This window comes from Camelus dromedarius, chromosome 1 (assembly GCF_036321535.1).
Source record: "Camelus dromedarius isolate mCamDro1 chromosome 1, mCamDro1.pat, whole genome shotgun sequence".
Classification (NCBI taxonomy): domain Eukaryota; kingdom Metazoa; phylum Chordata; class Mammalia; order Artiodactyla; family Camelidae; genus Camelus; species Camelus dromedarius.
In genome coordinates this window covers 93,618,239-93,641,141 of record NC_087436.1, presented here as the reverse complement: position 1 = coordinate 93,641,141, position 22,903 = coordinate 93,618,239, and the positions used below count along the sequence as shown (strand labels likewise).

General features: G+C 37.8%; 1 protein-coding gene across 12 annotated transcripts in view; it reads right to left on the bottom strand.

The window, feature by feature from the left end:
• APBB2 (amyloid beta precursor protein binding family B member 2) overlaps positions 1–22,903 on the bottom strand; it is a 333,398-nt gene that overhangs the window by 174,425 nt on the left and 136,070 nt on the right. For all 12 annotated transcript variants that reach the window (XM_064487170.1, XM_064487174.1, XM_064487137.1 and 9 more), the window contains one exon: positions 4,876–4,944. In XM_064487170.1, the coding sequence (XP_064343240.1) occupies positions 4,876–4,894 (19 nt within the window). In that variant the 5' untranslated portion in view covers positions 4,895–4,944. The remainder of the gene's footprint in view (positions 1–4,875; positions 4,945–22,903) is intronic.

Here is a 22,903-nt window from a genome sequence, read left to right as displayed (position 1 = left end):
CTTTCATCAACCTGGAAGGAAATCCTGTACTCTTTAGCCCACTAACCTACTTCCTGTCTTTATGGGCTGGCCCCTTCTGGACATTCCATAAAACAGTCTCATACAGCATGTGGTCTTTGCGATTAGCTTCCTCCAGTTGGTGTGGATCTTGAAGGTTCGGCCATGTTGCAGTGTGCATCAGTACTTCATTCCTTTTTACGGTCAGATCATATTCTACTGTATGGACATACCACATTGTGTTGATCTCTTCATCACTTAATGGACATTTAGGTTGTTTATACTTTTCAGCTATTATGAATAGTGCTGCTGTGAATATTTGTGTGCAAGTTTTTGTGTGGACATATGTTTTTAATTCTCTTGGATGTATACTCAAGATTGGAACTGCTGATTATAATTTTGTGATTATACAGATGTATATACATATTTACTATATATATATACACACACACACACATCTATACATATATATACATGTATATACACACACATATATATATCCTTTTGAGGAACTGCCAAACTGTTTTACAAAGCAGTTGTACCATTTTACATTCCCACTAGCAATGCATGAAGATTCTAATCTCTTCACATTCTTGTCAACATTTGTTATTGTCTCTTTTTTTATATAGCTATCCAAACGAGGGTGATTTCATTTTGATTTACACTTCCCCTCCATTTTTATATTCCCAGAATTTTCAGTTCCTTTTACAAAGCCTCGCTATTAAGAGCACTCAATAAATGTATGGTTCATTAATCATCCACTCATTCATTAACTAAGTATTTTTTGAGCATCTACTATGTGCCAATTGCTCAAGGCCAAGCACATAACAGTGCACAAAATAAGTAAAACGAATGAGGAACGAGTAAGCAAACGCCAGGAGCTCTGAAGGCCAGTTGTCAATACAAAGGTGGTTCTGTGCCTGGATGTCTGGAAGGTGACGGGACCCGTGACTTTGCCATCACTTCCACATCTATTCATCATGCTATTTTGAGCATAAATTACAAAAATCCAGCATCAATTCAGGAGGATCAATTCCTATTTCAGAGCTCCATATATGTTCAGAGCTAAGAGTGTGACAAGAGCTCAGATTACTGCTGCCGTCACCCTCCTGCATGCACGAAGGACAACATTTGTCATGGCCTGGCATGTATTTCCTACTTTTCTGGTAAAACCCCCACACTTTTTCTTGAGAATCAGCCTTCCTCCATACTCATTCATTCATCTGACAGACAGTTTTCTGTGCAGTACTATGTGACAGATACAGTTCTCACTGGTGAGAGTACAGCAGTGAACAAAGCGGACACAATTAAAATACCTGCTCTCCCAAAGCTGACACTCTGGGGATTCAGCCCTTGAGCTTAGGCAGAGATGATTCTACCCCTTATTCATGAGGTCCACGGTCCAGGCCCAGCCAATCAGAGCAGCAAATTTCCATGGCTACGGTGACTGGTTCAAGGGAAAGCATGTGACCAATTCTAAGACCTTTGCCAGAATGATCAGAAAAAAAGTGTTTTCTCTTTTTCTTGAACTAGAAGACATAAGCTTAGAGCTTTAAGGTGTCACCATGAAGAAACACCTGCACAGGGAAAACCTAACAAATGGGCAAGCCAAGCCAGGAGACAGAGAGAAAGGGAGCAGGCTCTGGTGACACGGGATCCCAGGAACAAGTCATGCCTGAAACGAGGCACTGGGACCTCCAGGGTATTGAAGTCAATAGATTTTTCAGCAACTAAACGAGCTTCAGTTAATATAATACACAGCCTATTTCTTATGAAGCCTAAACAAAATTAGGCAAGCCAGGGTCATTTTAATGCCATGGCTAACAAAGCTTTCCTCAAACCCTGGGTCATAAGGGTCCCTGCGCTGAGCTGTCCCCCCTAACTCAGATGACAACCTAATACAAACCCGTTCTGGAGCCGATACTTAAACCTGCCCTCCCTGTTTCTCTTCTCTGAGACTCCTAGCCTTCTGTCAAAGACAAAGCTTGCCAGTAGTGACAGCAAACCCCTCTCTTCAGTGACCTGCCGCTCCCACTCTGCTCCCGTGGCATGCTAACCAAACTAGAAACTGACACATGGGCCCAGGGAAGCCCCGTGTCGGCGTCGCTCTTAAATGAGACTTCACGCTTTCTTCATTTTTATTCTTCTGCTATACAATTTTATTTCCACTTAGGCGTTAACAGCAAAACTTCTACTCCAAGGAATGTTGCCTTTTGAACTTGACCTCAAAGTATTAAGGAAATGAAATAAACTCAGTTTTTTTTTCTTTTAGGAAGGAGAGGCAAAATAAAGCTGGTTTCCTGAAATTATTCATGAAAGTAAACTTTCAATGTGACAAAAATGATAAGAACTTCTCTATGAACAAAGGAGCCAAAGGTTATTAAGGAGTCAGCTTTGGTCCCTGGGTTAGAGTGATCCCAGGATTAGAACCTCAGAAGTTTTTAAACCTGGAGAACAATCTCACACAGCTGGTTCACAGGGTAACTTCCCCGGGTTCTAAGACAAAGGGGTGATTTCAGCTGCTAGGTCTAACCCACCTAAGGGTTTCCCATGCCCCATTCAACTAAACTGCCTGAGGGCTCACTCTGTTCAACATCCCAAGTGGGTCTGAGGAAAGCCAAGAAAGATGTACCAAATGCTTTTCTTTAAAAACTCAATTATACAGGGCAGTGCAAGAAAAAATTATTAACCAAACTCCCAATGGTTAAAGTAGGCAGAGGGCCTTATGAGAAGAAGGTATTAGGGATGAGGAGAGAGGTTCAGGGAAGGGTCCCACAAAAGGAACAGCTGAGCTGGGTCCTGAAGGACAGGTAGGGAGGAGTCCACCAGTGGAAAAGGAAGAAAAAAGGCACTCCAGATGGGGGAAAATCTGGCATTGCAACGTCACACCTGGCAGAGGTAGTCACCTGGGGATATAATGTGCTTATCCTAAGGGTATGTTCTTTGTTCAGTTTCTAAGCTGTTTTCATCATTTCATCTTCTTCTAAATGGTGTCTTCTGAAGATGACAGTATTTTGAAAAAATATGGCTCTAGAGTTTTATGGCCAAGTTTGATGAATATGGTCAGTAATCAAGCTGCTTTAGGTGAAAAAAGAGTAGGTAAAGTCAAAGTAACGATACAAATTTTCTTGAATATCTGACAAGCTGGCCTCAAGTCAACTCCAAAAGAGAAAAAAGATAAAACTGGCAGAGTCCTTGAAATAGGGTAATTACTCAACTATGTCACAGGCTGAGACCTACTCGGAAGGGATTCCTGTGTTGAATCTTGAAGGTTCAACAGGAATTTTCCAGGCATATAAGGTTATATACTCTGGTATGTCTGTTTTTTAAAAAGCGCCCTGCAGTCAGAGCTCCTGAGCATTGGAAAATGGGATTGAAAGCAAATCTTATCCCAGTTATTGGTCCAGACTCTCCTTCACTGGATTTTCAGGTAAAGCATGGCTGGAATGACACTCTACTGAAATAAGAATACTGCGTTCCTTGTAAAATGTGTTCCATCCTATACCAACGCATGATAGTAGGAGCAGTCATTAAAAACCAAGCTGGATAATGGTTTCATTATCTCTTATATAACCAACAAATAAAGCCAATTGAGTAACAACAGGAAAAAAGAATAACTGGTAAAACAAAATGTAGTGTCAACAAGAAATTTCTAGAAGTTATTTGATTAGTTCACCTCTATTTAGAGGAAACCACATTATTTATGCATTTGCCAGCTTTATTCTTACAATTTTTCCATACTGAAACTATCTCACAATGTAATAAAAGACTTTAAATGCTAAGGAATTCCTAAAAGGAATTATTCTAAACACTTAAAATATATTTTTAGAGCACATATGTATTTGCTTTGATTTTGCAAAGTTAACATATTTATTCAAATATATATTTACAAAGAAAATCTACTCCCTGCCCCTAAATTTGCCTCTAAGAATTGCCTTTAAGTTCCTAATTTTCCTGTGTGAACTTAGGTTTGTAACGTTTTTAATAAAAAGGTTATTTCCTGTCACTCATCTATGTCTACTGAGCTTAGTGTTTATTTTATTATGTTTTATTTTAGTTCTCTGTTGAGATGTAACATGCAGTGTTATAAAAAGGGGGAAAGGACTTGGACATACTCATGAAGTTTAATTTTAGAATTTAGAGATATTAATATCTATTTGCCCATGGTTTAAACCTACTTATTTAAAAACTCAGAATTTCCTGAGTGGTATGCGTCCTAACAAATACAGAGTCTACCCAGAGCTACCTGTCACTTACAGTCCTATATTATGTTTAATTCAAAATGTCATCACAATTGCTTTTTCCTTATTATATTATTAGAAGACTAAGAATTAAATCCTACACCACGTTGTATGTAGACTAGCATCCATCATGACGCAAAGAAAGGGACATATACAACACAATTAAGTTGGTTTTCATAAGGCCTGAAATTAATCAGCATTAGATCCAGGGAGAATACTGAATTCGGAGCTCTATTCTAGACAAACCCCACCATGGCCAAGATGCTGTTTCTGGAGCCTCACCAGCCTCACCTCCTTTGTTCACATTTAACAGTTCACAGGCTATAACATGTAATGCTAAAAGGGCAAACTATGACATAGTTTTAATTTTCTGTTATGGTCAACTAAAATATTTTCACATTATGATATTAGCAGAGTCATGCAATTATTACATGAATAGAGTTAAGCTCAATTAATTCTTCTATCTTATTTTAAAGATCTACCTTTCTACTACATCAGTGAGGAACAATGAAAAACAAAAACATGTCATTGCAGCAAATCATAAGTTTAACATCAAAATAATTATCTAGCGTATATTTGTTAAAGTTTTAATAGTCGACTATTATACTGCATTGAAAAATATGAAAGTGTATCTGACCTGGAAGTACTTCTGACATGGATCACTGGACGTCAGCAGTGGTGCAGGATATAGGTTATAATCTGAAATCTGAAAAGAGGGATCATTTGAAGAAATTAAAACTCCAAACAACAAAGCATGAAAGGAAAAAAGCAGAGCATTGGAAGTTCTTCTAAAAGCTGCTAAAATATTAAACAAATCTTGGCAGATAATGTTCAAATTTTTGTTTATGTATACTTGATCGAATCACTTGACTGAAATTCAAATTCCTGCTTAAACACATTTCCCACAAACATCTCTTGAGATTTTTTTCCATGCCAGGTTTAAGTTATCTATCTCAAGTTTCCAATGCTTTTTTTTCATTAAGAACACACAATTCAGAAGCCAATAAAGAAAAAACTGGTAAATCTCACCACATATTAAACCTTCTGTTTAGGGGGGGGAAATGGCTATAAACACAACAAAGACAAATAACAAACTGAAAAAAAAATTCACACCATAGGTAACATAAAAGAGTAAGTTTCCTTTATATAGAAAGAATTCTTTGAAATTATTAAGACAACTATAAAAAAAAAAACTATAGGAAAATGGGCAAAGGACAGAAACAAGTCCTAAGAGAAATACAAATGTCTAATAAACATGAACAACTAACATCATTCAAAACTGAAGAAAATGCAAATTTAAATAATGACGATTTACTGGTTTTCCCATAGCTGACTGTAAGGCTGGTAATACATAATCTAAAGCAAGGACATCAGAAATAGGGAATTTTCAAATGCTGCTGGTGGGAGTAAAAACTGGCAAAACTCTCTGGAGGGCCATTTAGAAATATATGAGCAAATTTAAAATGCATGGACCCTATTGCTTAGCAATTCCTTTCCTGAGAATTTATTTTATAGATAAACTTGCATGGACTCTATTGTTCTAAAAGCAAAAGATCAATAACAACCTAACTGTTCATCAGTGAATAATCAGTTCATTAAACTACAATACAGTCATATGATGGAGTAGCGTGCTGCCATTAGGAAAAATGAACCGAATCCTCATGAGCTGATACGAAAAGGGCTTTAAGACACATCCCAAAGAGGTGAATAATATGCATGATCAAATGTGTGTAACATTCTTAAAAGCATATATTATATGTGTGTGTATGCATACACACACGTACATGCATTTACACAAAAAATGTCTTAATGCAATAACAAGGAACTAGGTAACAATGGTAAACTGTCAGTTTACCAAATTAGATACATCATAAGGAAACTGAAAACAGACCTTGTTTTCAGTGAGCTGCTATCAGGACTGTCACTTAGAATAATTATTATATTAATTCAAATGCCAATACCGCATGATTCCATTTATATAAAGTACAAAAACAGGAAAAACATATCTATGTCCAGATAGTGGTTTGCTCTGGAGGGTAGGAAAGGGGAGAAGCAAGACAGTAGCCTTTGGGATGTTGTGATGGTAACACACTTTCCTGATCCAGATATGAAAATTCATTAAGATGTACCCTGATGTGCACATTTCTGTATGCTTACTACATTTCTATGAGATGTTAAAAAAAAGTCAAATGTTAGTGGTTTTCTAAAGCATTATTCAAGTTGAGAAACTTCATATTTGCAGACTAAATTCTAATCTAACCTTTCCAAACTAGTAACCTTTAATGGGCATTACTTCCAACTTTATGATTCAGGTAATCACCTGACAACTGGTCTACTGGCCCACCACACATTTTTAAATTATATTTTCACATATTAAGGATAAGGCTCATTACTCTGGTATAATTAAAAGGGTGGGCTTATTTTAAATTGCCCTGAAACAGCAAGAGATGCTTCCTCAATGCACCTTTGCTTCTGCCCTGTATCTTTTCAGCTCCTTAGAAAGATTTCACAACTCACTTTTCCTTTTTATTTTTTGTCTTTAGTACAACTTCATTTATAAGCAGAGACAAATGTGAGTTGATAGCTATTTAAAGAAAATGACTACCAACAAAGTAGAAAGAAAGCTAATAAAAGGCTTATTTACAGGAGTATTTTGAAAAGGCTTGAGCAATAACAATAATAATAAAAATCTGCATCCTTTTAGTGTGTATAATCCTTAAAATAAGGATTTTCCCCAATATGAAACAGACTCTAAGCTCTATAAAGTTAAGGACTCGGCTTTCTGCTAAATCACTTCACATTTTAAATGGCCCTGTGCTATTACTATCTGACCAATGTTTAATCCATATGTGCATGAACTAGGCTGAGAGAAGGAAACACTTCAGTGAATAAAAACACAATCTTCCCTCTTGTGGAACTTATAGAGAAGTCAGGGAGATTAATCACAAAATTACTGAAATCAGTTTGTAAGAAAGTACTTATATTCTGGAGGAAAGAAATTCAGTTCTATGAGAAAATAAAATGAAGGAACATGTGATAGACTGGAGAGTCAGGAAACACTCTCCTGAGAAAGTGAAATTTATACCTCAATTTGAGGACTAAATAGGATATATAAATTTTATTGAAGTGTAGTCAGTTTACAATGTTTGCATCAATTTCTGGTGTACAGCACAATGCTTCAGTCATATAGGAACATACATTCATTTTCATATTCTCTTTCACCATAAGTTACTATAAGATACTGAATATAGCTCCCTGTGCTATACAGTATGAACTTAGTGTTTATCTGTTTTTTATATCTTAGTATCTGCAAATCTTGAACTTCCAACTTACCCCTTCCCACCCCCTTCCCCCTCTGATAACCATAGCTTTGTTTTCTATGTCTGTGAGTCTGTTTCTGTTTTGTAAGTAAGTTTGTTTGTCTTTTTTTTTTTTTAAGATTCCACATATAGGTGATATCATATGGTATTTTTCTTTCTCTTTCTGGCTTACTTCATTTAGAATGGCATTTTTCAGGTCCAACTCATGTTGCTTCAAGTGGCATTATTTTATTATTTTTATGGCTGAGTAGTATTCAATTGTGTAAATATACCACAGCTTCTTTATCCAGTCATTTGTTGATGGACTTTTAGTGGACTAAATAGGATTTAAATGGGTAAACAGTTATTTAACACCTACTATGTGCAAGGCACTCCTAAGCCCTAGGAATGAAGCACAAATATGCAGAACTATTTCTCCCTAGGCACTGACATCCCTGATGTATAAACTAATGTTGTAAAACAGTTTCTGAGGACTATGTGGCGTGAATAAGTCCTACATAAATAATAACCCAAGAAAATACAAAAGCACTCAAGTATGGTTTTAAGAATAATCTATAGCTGGTAGCCATGAGAAACAACATGGAGCTACTAACACTTGGAAGGCAACTGAGGCACTGAATTTTAAACGTTATTTCACTATACATTTGACCCTTAAACAATGTAGGCCTGAACTGTGCTGATCCACTTATACTTGGATATTTTTCAACAGTGAATACTTAAGTACTGCATTATCCGTGGCTGGCTGAACCCCAGGATGTGTAGGAACTTAATCCCCATATTGTTCAAGGGTCCACTGTAATTAATTTAAATATAAATTTATAAACTGATACTTGACTCTTTTGGAGAAACATTTAAGTAAGTTTGGAACTTCTTGGGTAGGTAAATCTACTTTTTCAACCATAAGTTTTACGAAATCTAAATAAAGATCAAGTGTTTCCAATGAAAATTCTGCATCTGAGTTTAGTGTTAAAACATATGCTGATTTTGGAGACTTTGCATGAAATAAAATGTAAAATATCTCAATAATTTTAAAATGTTACACATTGAAATGATAACACTTTGAATTTAATGAGTTAAATAAAACACTGTTAAAATTATTTTCACTCATTTTTTTTAAATGTGGTTACTAGAAAATTTCAAATTATGTATGTGGCTCAAATTATATTTCTATTGGAGGAGCACTGATTTAGGAAATGCAGATGGGTTCTGAAACTTTACCCTATTCAAAATGTTATCTACTTCTCCCATAAAAAGCAAATATAGGCAGAAATGGTCGCTCAGCTGTAAAGCTAAAGGTTTACCAGCAAGTGCCTTTGTTTCCACAAAAATCACAGTGAGTTTCAAAGACACCCAAGACTCACAGTAGACCACCACAAGCTTCATATTAAGAATATAGTTGAGGAGGGGGTGGGGGTTTGGCTATAGCTCAGTGGTAGAGTACCTGCTTAGCATGCACAAGTTCTTGGGTTCAATCCCCAGTACCTCCATTGAAAAAAAAAATATGTAGTTATTTCAAAGTGAAAAATAAAATAAGCAAAACAATCTAGCAACAGGTTTCCCTTCCAGCAACGTTTTCATGTGTCCCACTAAAGAAAATTCATAATGCTTATGTGCCTTGTGACAATGCCACTGGAGCTCAAAAAATGTCCAACAGGACCACAGGAGAGCAGCAGAAATCACAAAAGCACTAGTAAACAAAGAAGCGAACAAGTAAATTAAGTGCCCACTTGTATTTTGTTTCAGTGTAAGATGCTACATATTTCCCCCCTGCCATTGGACATAAACATATAAATTCAAAATTATATACATATATCTTAATTCAATTTTTTATTACAACAATCCAATCCCCAATGTCTTTATTTTTGTCAACATGATGCCCTCGACCAAGGATGCTACAGTAAATTATCTCACTACAATCATGCCCTTACCTGTTCCATTTGCTTGACTTTTCTTTTTATTTGTGATATTGTAGATTTAGAATAAAAAGAATTTTTCCCTTCTTTTTTTGTGTCTTTTACCTTTTTTTCAGTGTGTAATCACACACTGTACCCAACAGGCTTCAAATAGGAAACAGATGGGACAATCAAATCAAATATTTTGAGGACATAATTAAGGGACTAATTAAAAAAAAAAAAAGTGCCAGGGTAGGAAAATCCCAAGGGATAATGCAGACCCCAGGACAGGTAAGAGCAAGTTACCATCTGAAGGAGGAGAGAGCTGTGTGCAGGGGGTGCACTGCCCAACACCACCACCATCTTCCCTGGACGTTCACAGCCAACTTTCAGCAACCCTGTACAAAACTGGTATTTTCTCCTGTTCTCATCACCTGATCCCTCCCTTGGCTATAAGGATGAGAAATTATTCCTCATTAAGCTAAAGTCATATGTAACTCCTCTTTTTTCAAGGAATAAATGAAAACTCAACAAGTGTTCATCCACTCAGATCCAGCTCAAGTATTGCATCCTTGATAAAAATTTTCTTTGAATTACCAACTTGTTTAATCACTATCATTCTACCACTAAACTTTCTACATACATCTATTATTATACTAACATACAACATTAAATTTTTATTTTTATCTTTTTTCCCTATAGAGGGTAAATACCTTGAAGAAAGGACTGCCTTATTTTTATTTTTTTACTGAGGTATAATTGACATAAAATTATATTTTTAGGCATATAGTGTAATGATTTAGTATTTGTACATATTATAAAATGATCACCACACTAAGTCCAGTTAACAACTACTGCCATACGTAATTACAAAACTTTTTTCTTCTGATGAGAACTTCCTATGTACTTTTAAATGATGCCAAAGAGAAACAAAAGATATAAAATAAAAGTCAGACAAAGAATTTCACTTTCCCTGTCTTCCCCAAACACAGTCCAAAAAAATCTGACAAATTCCTCTCAATTTAGCCAGCTCTCTGTCCTGTCTGCTCCCACTTCAGACCCTCAGAACTTCCCACAGTTCCATACCTCCTGCCCTGGCCTCAGTCCAATCCTCTGACATCTCCCAGATCCATCCCAGCTCCACAGCGCCACATAAACACCACTCCGTTCACAATCCCTTTCTATACAAAGACCTTCAGGATAAAGCTCTTTCAGCCATTGACAATCTAATACCCAACTGATTCTAGAACCTCTCATTTACTCAAATCTTTCATTACCTTCATTCAAACAACCACCTTCCTGAAAACTCTAATCCAACACGATCCTTGCAATAACACTCTCTGGCTATAATGAGTATTTTATAATGTCCTCTTGACTATCTTGAAGTGAAATTCATACATAATATAACCCACGTACCCACTTAAATTCCAGAACAACAGAAATGAAAGGGGAGAGAGACGTGTCAGTAGGCAAATTCTCGGGGCCTGGCTACACTTGTGGTCATAAGAAACAGCCATCAGATGCTTGCTTCTCTGGGAAGAATCATGGTGAGTGTGACAGCTCTGAATGCAAACTGACAGAAGCGTGTGCTGTGCTGTCAACCCAGATGTGATTTGCATACCTGTTAATAACATCAATTTCAAAATGTTGAACAATTCTATGAAATTTCCAAAAAACATTAAATACAATTATCTTTCAGTTAGAAGGAATTCCCACTTCTAGAATACATAGTGTATCTTAAGGCCATAAAAAAATACTTTGCTAGAACTTCTAGGCTCAGGTCATCACAAGCATGGTGTTCACCTACATGTATACTGGGTAGGAAATGTGTAAGCTCTGCAGAGTGAAGACGTTCTTTATTGTACAGGGTTGTCCTGGGTACTGCCAGACATTTATCACCCCCCTCTCCACCTCAAAAATACAAATAGCGGGCCTAGGGGTGCTCTAGACATCGCCTCACTTTGAAAATTAGAACCTCAGTCCAGAGTTCTCTCTTCCTCTTCTTAACTCATTCAACACTTAAGTCCTACACAATCCTGAACCAATACTTAATGTCTGAAGGCATATGTTATTCAACTGCAAACTGCAGTTACCACCAATCTGACAGTTACTATGAGGATCAAAGGAGAGATATAGGTTGCTTGCTCATTTTGCCTAATGTCTGGCAGATACTAAACATTCAATAAATGCTCACTGCTTTTACTATTGTTAGTATTATTTATTTTTTTCTTACACATATGATCTTCTTTCTCAATGAGGTTGTAAGCTTTCTGAAGAAAAGCAAAGTGTCTTGGAAATCTTTGCACATCCATCAAAGTACTCAGGAAACTCTGGTGGCCCACATCCTCTTGTCTTCTCTCCTTGCCCTGTCTTGCCCTCTTGTAAAAATGTTCACAAATAATAAGCTGAGTCCAAGAATGGAGCTAAGAACTGTAATTACAATGGAAAGCTTCTTTCTGCCATTACTGAAATCATTTCTGTAATCTGCCAAGTACAGGTAAAACCTGTCAAAAACCAGTCCTCTTACCCTTGATGTTGAAAATCTACAGGTTTTATTAGTTGATAAATACTTTTAAAGTAGGCATTGCATTCCAGGGTTAGACCTATCTCCAAATTCATACTGATTCAATCTTAAAGGTTTTAATCATTTTTTTCCTGAAGAATTTCACCTCTGTTTCCAGATCTATACAATGGAGGAGCTGCATCAGACGCTCAGGGTTCCTTTCAATAACAACACTACGTAACACTTACCGAGCGCTTTACTACGTGCCAGGCATTGTGCTAAGTGGGTACTTTATAAGGGTTCTTTCTCATTTACCACTTCTAACAATCTTACGAGAAAGGGAATACTATTACATCAATTTTACTGATGGAGAAACCGAGGCATGGAGGGTTAGGTAACTGGTCCCAGGTCACAGGAGAGGCAAGGGACAGAGCTGGCTGGTATCAGGATCCACATCTATTTGCTTCCAAAGACCAGGATCATGACCATGATGAGCCTCAAGACTCAAGATGCTTTCTCTTGAAGTTGACTCAAATCACCAGAATTAACTAATTCTGCAAGATAATTCTTGCCACATTATTATTCTTCTGAAGTTTATGTCCAACATCCTGACATCCAGGTAAACTGAAAACAAAGGGCACTCTCAGGAAACAAACAAACAAACAAACAAACAGACTCTCAGAAAGCAAACAAACAAAAGACAAAGAGGACTCTCAGCTGCTGGCAAGCAAAACCTGAGTCCTCTTTTTCCTTACAGCTCAAAAGAGCAAAATAGAGTACAATTAAGAATAACTGTGTGTAAGGGAGGGTATAGCTCAGTAGTAGAGTGTATGTCTAGCATGCACGAGATCCTGGGTTCAATCCCCAGTACCTCTATTAAAAAAATAAATAAACCTACTTACCACCCCCTAAAAAAACCCCAAAAATAAAAATAAAAAAAAAATAAAAAGAAGTGTGTAAAACTGTTTCTCAATCTGCGGGTAGGTTCTAAAATCAGAAAATGATGTAAAATTCGACAACACTCAAACTTACTTTGAAAAATCTTTTAAGTTGACTTAGTGTAATGCTTTCCATTAAACAATTAAAGTGTGTGCAATTTTATAATGCACACATAATAAAGAGTATTTACTAAGTGTATGTACATGCAAATTTTTATTCCAGTATTTTGTTTTTCTGTAGAGAAGAGAGTAGAGAGGTATGACATATAATACTCTATGAGAATAAACTTGATTAAAAAAATTTTTTAGATATAATTACTAGTAACAATTTCTTGACATCCACATACCTGGGTGCTACATATCTGCTGTTAAGAATCACTGCCAAAACAATCTTAAGAACGAACAGAGTTGGAGGAATCATGCTCCCTGGCTTCACACTATATTACAAAGCTACAATAATCAAAACAGCATGATACTGGCACAAACAGAGACACACAGATCAATGGAACAGGACAGAGAGCCCAGAAATAAACCCAAGCACGTGTAGTCCATTAATCTAATGACACAGGAGACAAGAATATATAGTGGAGAAAAGACAATCTCTTCAACAAATAGTGCTGGGAAAACTGGACAGCTACATGTAAAAGAATGAAATTAGAACATTCTCTAACAAGACATACAAAAATAAACTCAAAATAGATTAAAGACCTAAATGTAAACTTGGATACTATAAAATTCCTAGAGGAAAATACAGAACACTCTTTGACATAAATCACAGCAATATTTTGGAGGATCTGTCTTCTAAAGTAAATAAAATAAAAGCAAAAGTAAACAATTGGGACCTAACTAAAGTTAAAAGCTTCTGCATAGCAAAGGAAACCATCAAAAAAAATGAAAAGATAACCTACTGAATGGGAGAAAAATATCTGCAAATGATATGACTGATAAGGGATTAATAGCCAACATATATAAACAGCTCATATAACTCAACATCAAAAAAAAAAAAAACCTGATTAAAAAATGGGCAGAAGAACTGAAAAGACACTTTTCCAAAGAGGAAATACAGGTAGTCAATAGGCACATGAAAAGATGCTCAACATCATAAAATTATCAGGGAAATGCAAATCAAAAACACAATGAGATATTACCTCACACAGGTCAGAATGGCTATCATCAAAAAGAACACAAATAACAAATGTTGGTGAGAATGCAGAGAAAAGGGAGTCCCCCTTCACTGCTGGTAGAATGTAAACTGGTTTGGCCACTGTGGAAAACTGTATGGAGGTTTCTTAAAAAACTAAAAATAGAAATACCATGACTCAGCAATTCCACTCCTGGGTACATATCCAAACCCCTCCCCTAATTAGAAAAGATACATGCACCCCAATATGCATAGCAGCATTATTTACAATTGCCAAGATATGGTAGCAACTTACGTGTCCATCAACACATGAATGGATAAAGAAGATGTGGTATCTATACACAATGGAATACTACTGAGCCATAAAAAAGAATAAAATTTTGCCACCTGCAACAACAGAGATGGACTTGGAGGGCATTATGTTAAGTGAAAGAAGTCAGACAGAAAGACAAGTACTGTATGATATCACTTTATATGGAATCTAAAAAATACAACAAACTGATGAATGCAACAAAAAAGAAGCAAACTCACAGATGTAAAGAACAAACTAGTGGTGACCAATGGAGGGGAAGGACAATATAGGGGTGGAGGAGGGGGAGGCACAAACTACTGGGTATGAGATAGGCTCAAGGATGTACTGTACAACACGGGGAACACAGCCAATATTTTGTAATAACTGTAAGTAGAACATAACTTTTAAAAATTGTATAAAAATTCTAAAACATTTAAAAAATAAATAAATAGAAAAATTTTTAGATATAATTACTAGTAACAATTTCCTGCCATCCACATACCTGGATGCGGCGTATCTATTGTTAAGAATCACTGTTCCGGAAGAGCCTAAAGTTACCACTTCTACAACTTAAAACAGAGGCAAAAAATTTGCAGCAATAAAGGTGTAGGGACTAATCCTATCTCTAAAGTCTGTATCTTAAGCAAAAACACTTAAAAGAGGTTGATTTGTGATTCTAGCTTTTTGTTTTACTTCATTCAATGTTCTCAAAGCTAGATTTCAAAACCAACTCCAAGAACAAAGAAAAACAAGCACAGACATGGAAAAATCTGTTTCCTGAAATATATCCCAGGGGAAAAAAACAACTAGAACAGAAATAAATTTTTCAAGACAAAACAATAAATATAGATTTTTTTCCATTTATGAGTTAACTTTATAACTCTTAACAAAAAACTTTTTTTTTCAATTGAAGTACAATTACAATGTGTCAATTTCTGGTGTACCAAGAAACTTTTTAAATGAAGCAAAAGCTTTATGCTTCCTCCACAAATATACTTGATTCCCATTTTTCATATTTCAAAGGCACAGTATTTGCAGTTTAGAAATAACAGCAATGGTTAATGCTTCTAAGACGTGCCAGTTTAAAACATGCTTCTGGATAGCTGCGGAGAATGAACTCCATCAACCACTCTGTATGCTTGCCTTCTGCTCTAACTTTGCATTGAGTCCCTTCTCACTGACACTGGCCTAGCTATGCCACTTGCTTTGGTCAACAGGAGGTTAGCAAATGGGATGGTAGAGAAGCTCAAAAAGCATGGCCCATTTCCAGCGCCCTGAAAAAGATATGATCTGTACCACTCTGCTGCCACAAGAGCATGCCCAGGCTGGCCTGCTGGAAGGATGTTGGAGACTTGGGTAGAATAGCTGAGTCCTCCTGGCCAAAGCCACTTAAACCAGCCTAAGCCAGCCAACCGTCAGACATGTGGGAGAGCCCTGCAAAGATCTGCACGCTATACCTGCGGCTGACTGTAAGCACATGAGTGAGCCCAGCAGAGACAGTAAGAATCACTCAGCCATCCCATAGAAACTAATGGCTGTCGTTTAAGCTACTAAATTTTTGGGTGGTTCATCATTACACAGTATTACTGTGGCAACAGATAAATAATTATACTAACCATACCCACAACAACCAAAATGGGATAACAGAAGAGCCATTGGGATTAAACCTGAATTGATCCAGGAGAGATATGATGCTATGTGAGGATCCTGCTTCCAGGAATCAAGTTCTTTCTTGGAGATTTATGTCCTCCCTCAGTCACACAGGGCTGTCTTGATCAATATAGACTGCAACTTTGTCTCCACAATTGTTCATTCACAGCACACATCCATTTACACTTTGCATATCAGAATACTCTGTGACACTAAATTTTAGGAATTTGTCATAAGGACATATGAGCACCACTATTTCTACTGGGAACAAGTTAAATGTCCATCAACAAACAGGAAAATGATTTAAATGAAGTATCACATTTATACAATGGAATACTATGCATCATTTAAAAGTGAGGATGTTCCTACATTTAGTTACAAAAAAAAATCTCTACTAAATATTGAATGAAAAACCAGCAATAAAACAATATGATGAGTATATTGGCATTTCATACACAGTGCTTCCAAACTTTTCTGTATGTTTGAAAATCATAATAAAAAGTTGGAATAAAGGCAGTATGCATAGTGTCATTCATACATTTTAAAATATTTTTATGGTAAAATAAAATTTAGGAAATCACACAAAACAAATAGCTTATTAATTATTATAAAGAAAACACTGTTATAACTACCACCCAGAGCATCTCAGAATGCCCTCTATGAATGCCCTCCTTTCCCCTGAAAGTAAACAAACTGCCTTAAACCTACAGGATTTACTTCCTTATGTTTCTTTATAATATCATTACCCAAGTGTACAACCCTGGTCAATACAGTTAATGCTTATCTATTTTTAAAAACGTGATATATATTTTAAGTTACACTTACTCTATGTCCCCCTTCATCCTTTTCTTTATCTTACAGTTTAATCCTTAAAGAATCTAGACCATCTGAGCTATGGAGTTTCCACAGTATGAATTTCACTGCCTGCATATTCACGGTGCAGGTGGACACGTTCCTCTACTCGCCAAATTTCCTGCAAATTGGCAGCTGGATTCAGAAGCTTGAAAAAACGTAGATTCAATCCATTTGGTGGTGTGATCTTTCATCAGGAAGCATATGATATCTGGTTTTCATCAGTTTGTAATGTTAGAAGGCATTGTCGCTCAGTGCTTGGATCCATTAAATCAACTGAAGTTGCAAAATAATGATCATCTAATTCTCTCATTTCATTTCATTGACTGAGTGGAAAAAATTTTAGGAGGTACCTCCCTTCATCTACTACTTGGTTAACCAGTGATCAGTTCATGTAAGAAAGGCAGGATAAACATTTGGTCCCTTCCTGACTACATTCAAGACAATGAAATTGGTTTTCCATTAATCTCAGGTAATCAGTAATTTTTTTTTCTTATCATCAACCCTCATGGATTTAAATATATTTGCAATTCTTATTTTTGAAGCTCTAATTGTCCCATGCCAGTAGAAGCCTCTTCAAGTTGGCTCCTGAGTCCTTTTGACAGTCTTTGATCGCTCCCTTGCAAGCTATTATCTTGAGATATCCAGGCTCATCTTTGATCTCTCCAGCTGTTTTTGTAGTTTAAAGCTCACTCGTTAGAAGATTCCTTAGGAAGAGTTCATAGGAACAATATTTCCTCCTCTCACTTCTTGCATGTTAATAATAGTTGGTGTTCTTTATATTCTGGATCAATTTTGCTAAGACATAAAAAGTAGAGGCTCACATTTTCTTTTCTTTGAGGACTTTAAATATGTTATTCCATTTTCCTCTGACATAAAGAATTTCTGTCAGAAAGTCTGAGAACAATCTAATTCTTTTGTTGCTGTTTTTCTTTTTGTCTAGAGGTCCAAAGGAGGATCCTTCTCCTTCCCCTTCTCCCCTTTTTCTTTTTTATCCAGTAATTTTACTGGAATATCTTGGCATTAGTTGTTCTAGGTTAATATACTAAAATATAAAATTTGTCCACTTAAAAATGTAGTTTCAAATCTTTTTTCTTTCCAGGAAAATTTTCTGGAAATATAGTATTTGTACTGTTTCCTTGCTTTGGTTTTCTTTTCCTATCATGGTATATTCCATCTTCTTTTCATATTTTCAATATTTGTCACCTTTTCCCAAAGTTTCTTTCTTCATTTCCTTTCCGTTTTTAACTTTTTTCTCCTTTTCACCCTCTAGTTCTCTTAAGGCAGTGTTTGTGGTAATTATTTGATTTTGTGTTCCATCTAACTTAGAATTTCTAAAATGACTTTTTAAAAACTTCTAATTGTTCTGTCACCTTGTCTCAGACGTGTGCTGCTCTTTCATGTCTCGTATAATTCTTTAATATTCTCTTTTAGTTTCTTTTGAAATAATATATTACAGCTTTATTTTTTTAAGCATCTCCTTTTGGCATGTTTTCATTGTCTATAAGGATATTACTGTGTTCCTTTTTTTCTTTTTAATACTAAGTCTGTGTGGGATTTAATCTTGTTAGTGTTCTGTACCTTTATAAACTTTCATGCAAGTACAGAACACTGGCAAAGTGAATAAACAGTTCATAAAGGAATGAATAGACAAATTCATCAAAATGTTAACAGCAGCAATCTCTGCGTGGCAGGATTTAGAAAAGTGTCTTCTCATGTCTCACATGTTGCTGATTTGTGTAAATTTTTATAATGAGTATGAAGCATTTTCATACTGAAAGCAAAAGTTAAAACTGGGCTAAGGCTAAGTTTTACTAAAGGAGATGCGTTTAGTTTGTGAAAAGGAAGATAGTCACCACCCATCTGCTTTCCATGCTATATTTGACAGATTTTACTCTGCAGCTCAGAAAACATGTTAATAGGACTTCTTGTGGTGAGAGGAAGGGATTAAAAAAGCAAAGAACCCTGTTGTGATCATTTGGCACTATATGGGAAATGGCTCACAGCGCCTGCAACAAAGATAACATCTTCCCATAAATCTACAGTCCAAGACATCCCAAATATATACCCGAGAAATGCCGATGGCAGTGACAGCAAAGCACCAAGCACAACAATCCCAAACAAGAATGAGATGAAGCCTTAATTTGCTTAACTGGGCCTTCATATATCTATTAGAGAAAACACAAGAGATGAACTGCCTCATAAAGCAGATGGTCTTCTCCAGTTCTTTCTTTTTTTTAAACAAGATAATTAAAGGAAATGAAAGACCAAGGATCTTGTTAAATTGGCCAAGGAAAATGATTTCATCTGAAGTAGACGGCATGAGTTTTTAAGAAAGGATTTCAAGTTTCCCCAAGGAGCTGATACAGGTCATTTGGTAACGCCTGCATCAGAAGGCGGTGGGGCATCCTGAGGGTAACCGCCCCCTCAACAGCGTGGAACACCCCGCCCGGCCCTGTTACAGAGTCAGGAGGGAAGGACGGGGGGACTACGGTCTCGTGAAAACAGCACTGGAACAGGGAGTCAGGACACATGGGATGTGACATGTGTGATTCTGAGTAATCTAGTTCCCCTGTTAATTTTTCTTTGAGAAACCCATTATGCTTCCCCTATTCTATCTTGGTAGTGAGAACAAAGGAGGTAATGAGAAAAATCCCTAACAAAGACTACAAGTGCAAAATTATTAGTTTACAATGGAATTTTGTTTCATTAATAGATACAAAACTCCCGTCGTGCTGTGTGTGGTGAATTAAAAACTGGAGGAACGGAAATGAGGGCTCAAGTATTCTGAACCCAAGAGAAGAAAGGGACTCTGTCCATTTCTGTTCTCCTCTGAGCTCTAAGACACTTTCTTGAGGGAAAAGAGGGGCAGATAAAGATATACCTCAAAAGCAACTCAAGATTCCGTATCAGACAGAGGCAGTGATAAGAGTCAAGGGTCTTCTATGATTCAGCTGAGATTCGTCCAAACAAGCTCTGCCCCAAATGTCACCACGTACAGCTTGCCTACAGAGCCTAATTTTCTAACCAAAGCTCAAGGGATAATATTAAGCCCTGGATAACATTTACTAACGAACAACTGTTGAAAGCTAAGTATATACGGTGTGCACAAGCTTTCTTAGGTCTCATAAGCCCAGGGATGTGGGCACCATTACGTTCCTCGTTTCACAAGCAGGACACAGAGCAGCGAGAGTGAGGCTAAGAAACTTGCGAAACATCAGGCAGCTGTTAACTTGCAGGGCCCAGGCTTCAAACTTGGTCTACTGATTGAAGAATACTTAGTTTATATTCTACTCAACTGCCTCTTCCAGGGAGTGGAAAGAGGGAGGAGGTGATGAAACAGCCACTCCAAAGATCCATGTGCAGAGCTTAGCAATCCATCACCTACTGTTTCCAGGAGAAGGTGAGGGTCACAACCAGGCAGTCAGGAAAGGGCTTCTCTTCAGCCGCCTAACAAGAGCAACACAGAACCTTCCCTCTGATCTGCCTCCTAATTATCTCTGCAGCTCTCCCAGTCTCCCCACGTTCCTGAAATCCTTTCCCCTCCCCACTTTGGACTTCTCCCAATCCTTCTCCTTGAAAACCAAATCCACTCTACATCTCAAAAACTGCAGTTAACTCCCATTTCAACACATAATGCATATGAATCAATCCTGATTCCACCATATAGTGGCTTCAAAGAGGTTTGGAAATTGTCTGAATAGGAGTAATTTCTAATACTTCTATCACATCAACTGTTTGCCGGGTGTTGCCTCAAGGCTTTATACATAAACCATTTCAATCCTGATAACCACCCTATGAGGAAGGAATTACTACTATTCCCATTTTATAGATGAGGTAACAGAAAGTCAGATACTGATTAATTGCCCCAGTCACACATCCAGCAGGTGGTGATACTATTTTGTTTTCAACCTCTCTGAACTTCAGTTCTCATCTTCAAAAATAAAAAGGGTATTATTTTAACAATAATTTTAATTTAAATAATAATAACATGGTTACAAGGCATAAAGCAATTTAACACACTATTCCGATTCCCCCTTTTTCCCTCTAGTATTTCTGGGATCATCCTAAGGTACAGAAATTGTTAATTAGATCATAACAGGCAGATAAGTGCTCAGTATTCTTCCAGACATGCTGTCTCATCTGTGTGTCACAACACCCCACCGAAGCAAATATCACCTCCTTCATCTCACTGATGACAGACAAGAGAACTCATGCATGGACCTTCTGCTAGGGACTGGACCAGAATTCGAAGCCGTATGTGCACACTGTCTTTCCAATGGCTTTTAAGGGGCTTGAGGATGGGGCTGGCCCAGTCTTCTAGTCCCTTCATCTTCCCCATGTAGCCCCACCTAGAACAGTGTGAGCTGTACAAATTCCACATGCAACCAATGCTTATGAGACTTGCCTTGTTACTTTTCCTTAGAAATCAAGACGGAAAATCAAAATCAAAGACAAAAATGTGTGCAACTACATTTACTGACCCTGCACAATTAACAACTTTGCTGATTAAGGAGGGGAAAAAAAAAGAGGGACAGAGGAAAAAGAAATGATGGAAGGAAGGATGGGAGAAGGAAGAGAGGGAGGGAGGAGAGGAAGAAGAGGAGAGGGAGAAGGAAACACCCCAGACTGCAGGATGGCAATGAAACATAAACCCAAGTAGTCATTTCCAAGTTCTCTCATCTGCTTCAAGATTTTTTTTCCCACAAGGTATCAGCTACCAATCTTGCAACAGTTGCTGTCCCTTCTTGGGCCTTGATCTGGACCTGCAGTTAGAGGTCTCAGGGAAGACCTGCCCAGCCAAGATTGCCTTTCTAAGAGGCAGCAGGAGAGAAGAACACTGCTCTCAGCCCTGACCCGCGGGCAGGCGGAGGCCATCGGAAGAGGGCGTTCCTCTCAACACAGGATGTCCACTCACAAAGGAACACCACATCCTCCTCTATCTCCAGCCACAATCAGCCCTCCTTGTCCAAACCCAAGGGCGGGCAGGAGGAAGCGGAAGGCAAGAGTCACAGCCAGGGAAGCTGAAACAAAGGCGACTCCCAGATGCAGAACCACACCCACCACCTCTCCTGCTCTCACACTCAGTATTCTTAAGCTGGCAAGAGGACAGCGGTCTTAGAATTGTGAAAGCCACAAAATGTCTTAAAAAAAAATTGTTCAGATCTACTGTGGCCCAACACCACGCCAAGACAGATGAGCTGGAAAGGGTCCACCAACTCAGAAATCTGTTAGGACGCACTTGCGTGGATCTTTTTCCCAGATAGCTTTCTCAGATTAAAAGCTAGTGAAAAAAGAGGGCTCTGTCAAAATAAATCACCACCTTCCCATCAAACTTCCCTAATCCAGTTAGGCAGGCATTCAAGTGACGTCTCAGTTATTCCTGACTGTGTCCCTTCCCGGTCCCCATATGCAATTGGGGACCTGGCACCACTAACCCATCTGTATTCTCCCTTCACTTCCACGGCCGTCACTTAGGCCAAGCTCTTATTACTCTCCTGGAGGTCTTTAATCACCTCCTGATTGCCCTTCTGCCCTCACTCCCATCCTCCTGCACCCTCCTACAGATTCAGTTTCCTAAGAGAACCCATCACCTTCATCACCTCCATGCCACACTCTGGACCATTGAAAGTGGGACTCTAGGGCCAGACCTGGGTTTGAATCCTGTCTCCATAACTTCCTATGTCTTCTCAGCTAAGTCATCTAACCTCTCTGTGCCTGTTCCCTCAACTGTAAAATGAGGTGAGAATACCTGTATCAGAGAAAGACTTGTCATGGAAATTAAACAGGTGAGCACACATGAGACACTTAGAATGGTGGCGGTGGTAGTGCAGTCAGTGCTGCATGTTAGCTGTCATCGTCATCATTGTTCTTTCAAGAGCACCCTGTTGGCTGCCAAATAAAATCCCTACTCCACTGATGGGCTTTCAAGGCCCTCCATGCACTGGCCCAAACAGACCTGAACTTGTCCCTAATCTCTATGGACATAAGCCCTTCCTCTACCACCTGATCCCAAAGGGGCACCAGACTAGGCTCTGCACTCTCTCCTGAACTGTCTGAAACTGCCTACTCCCAGG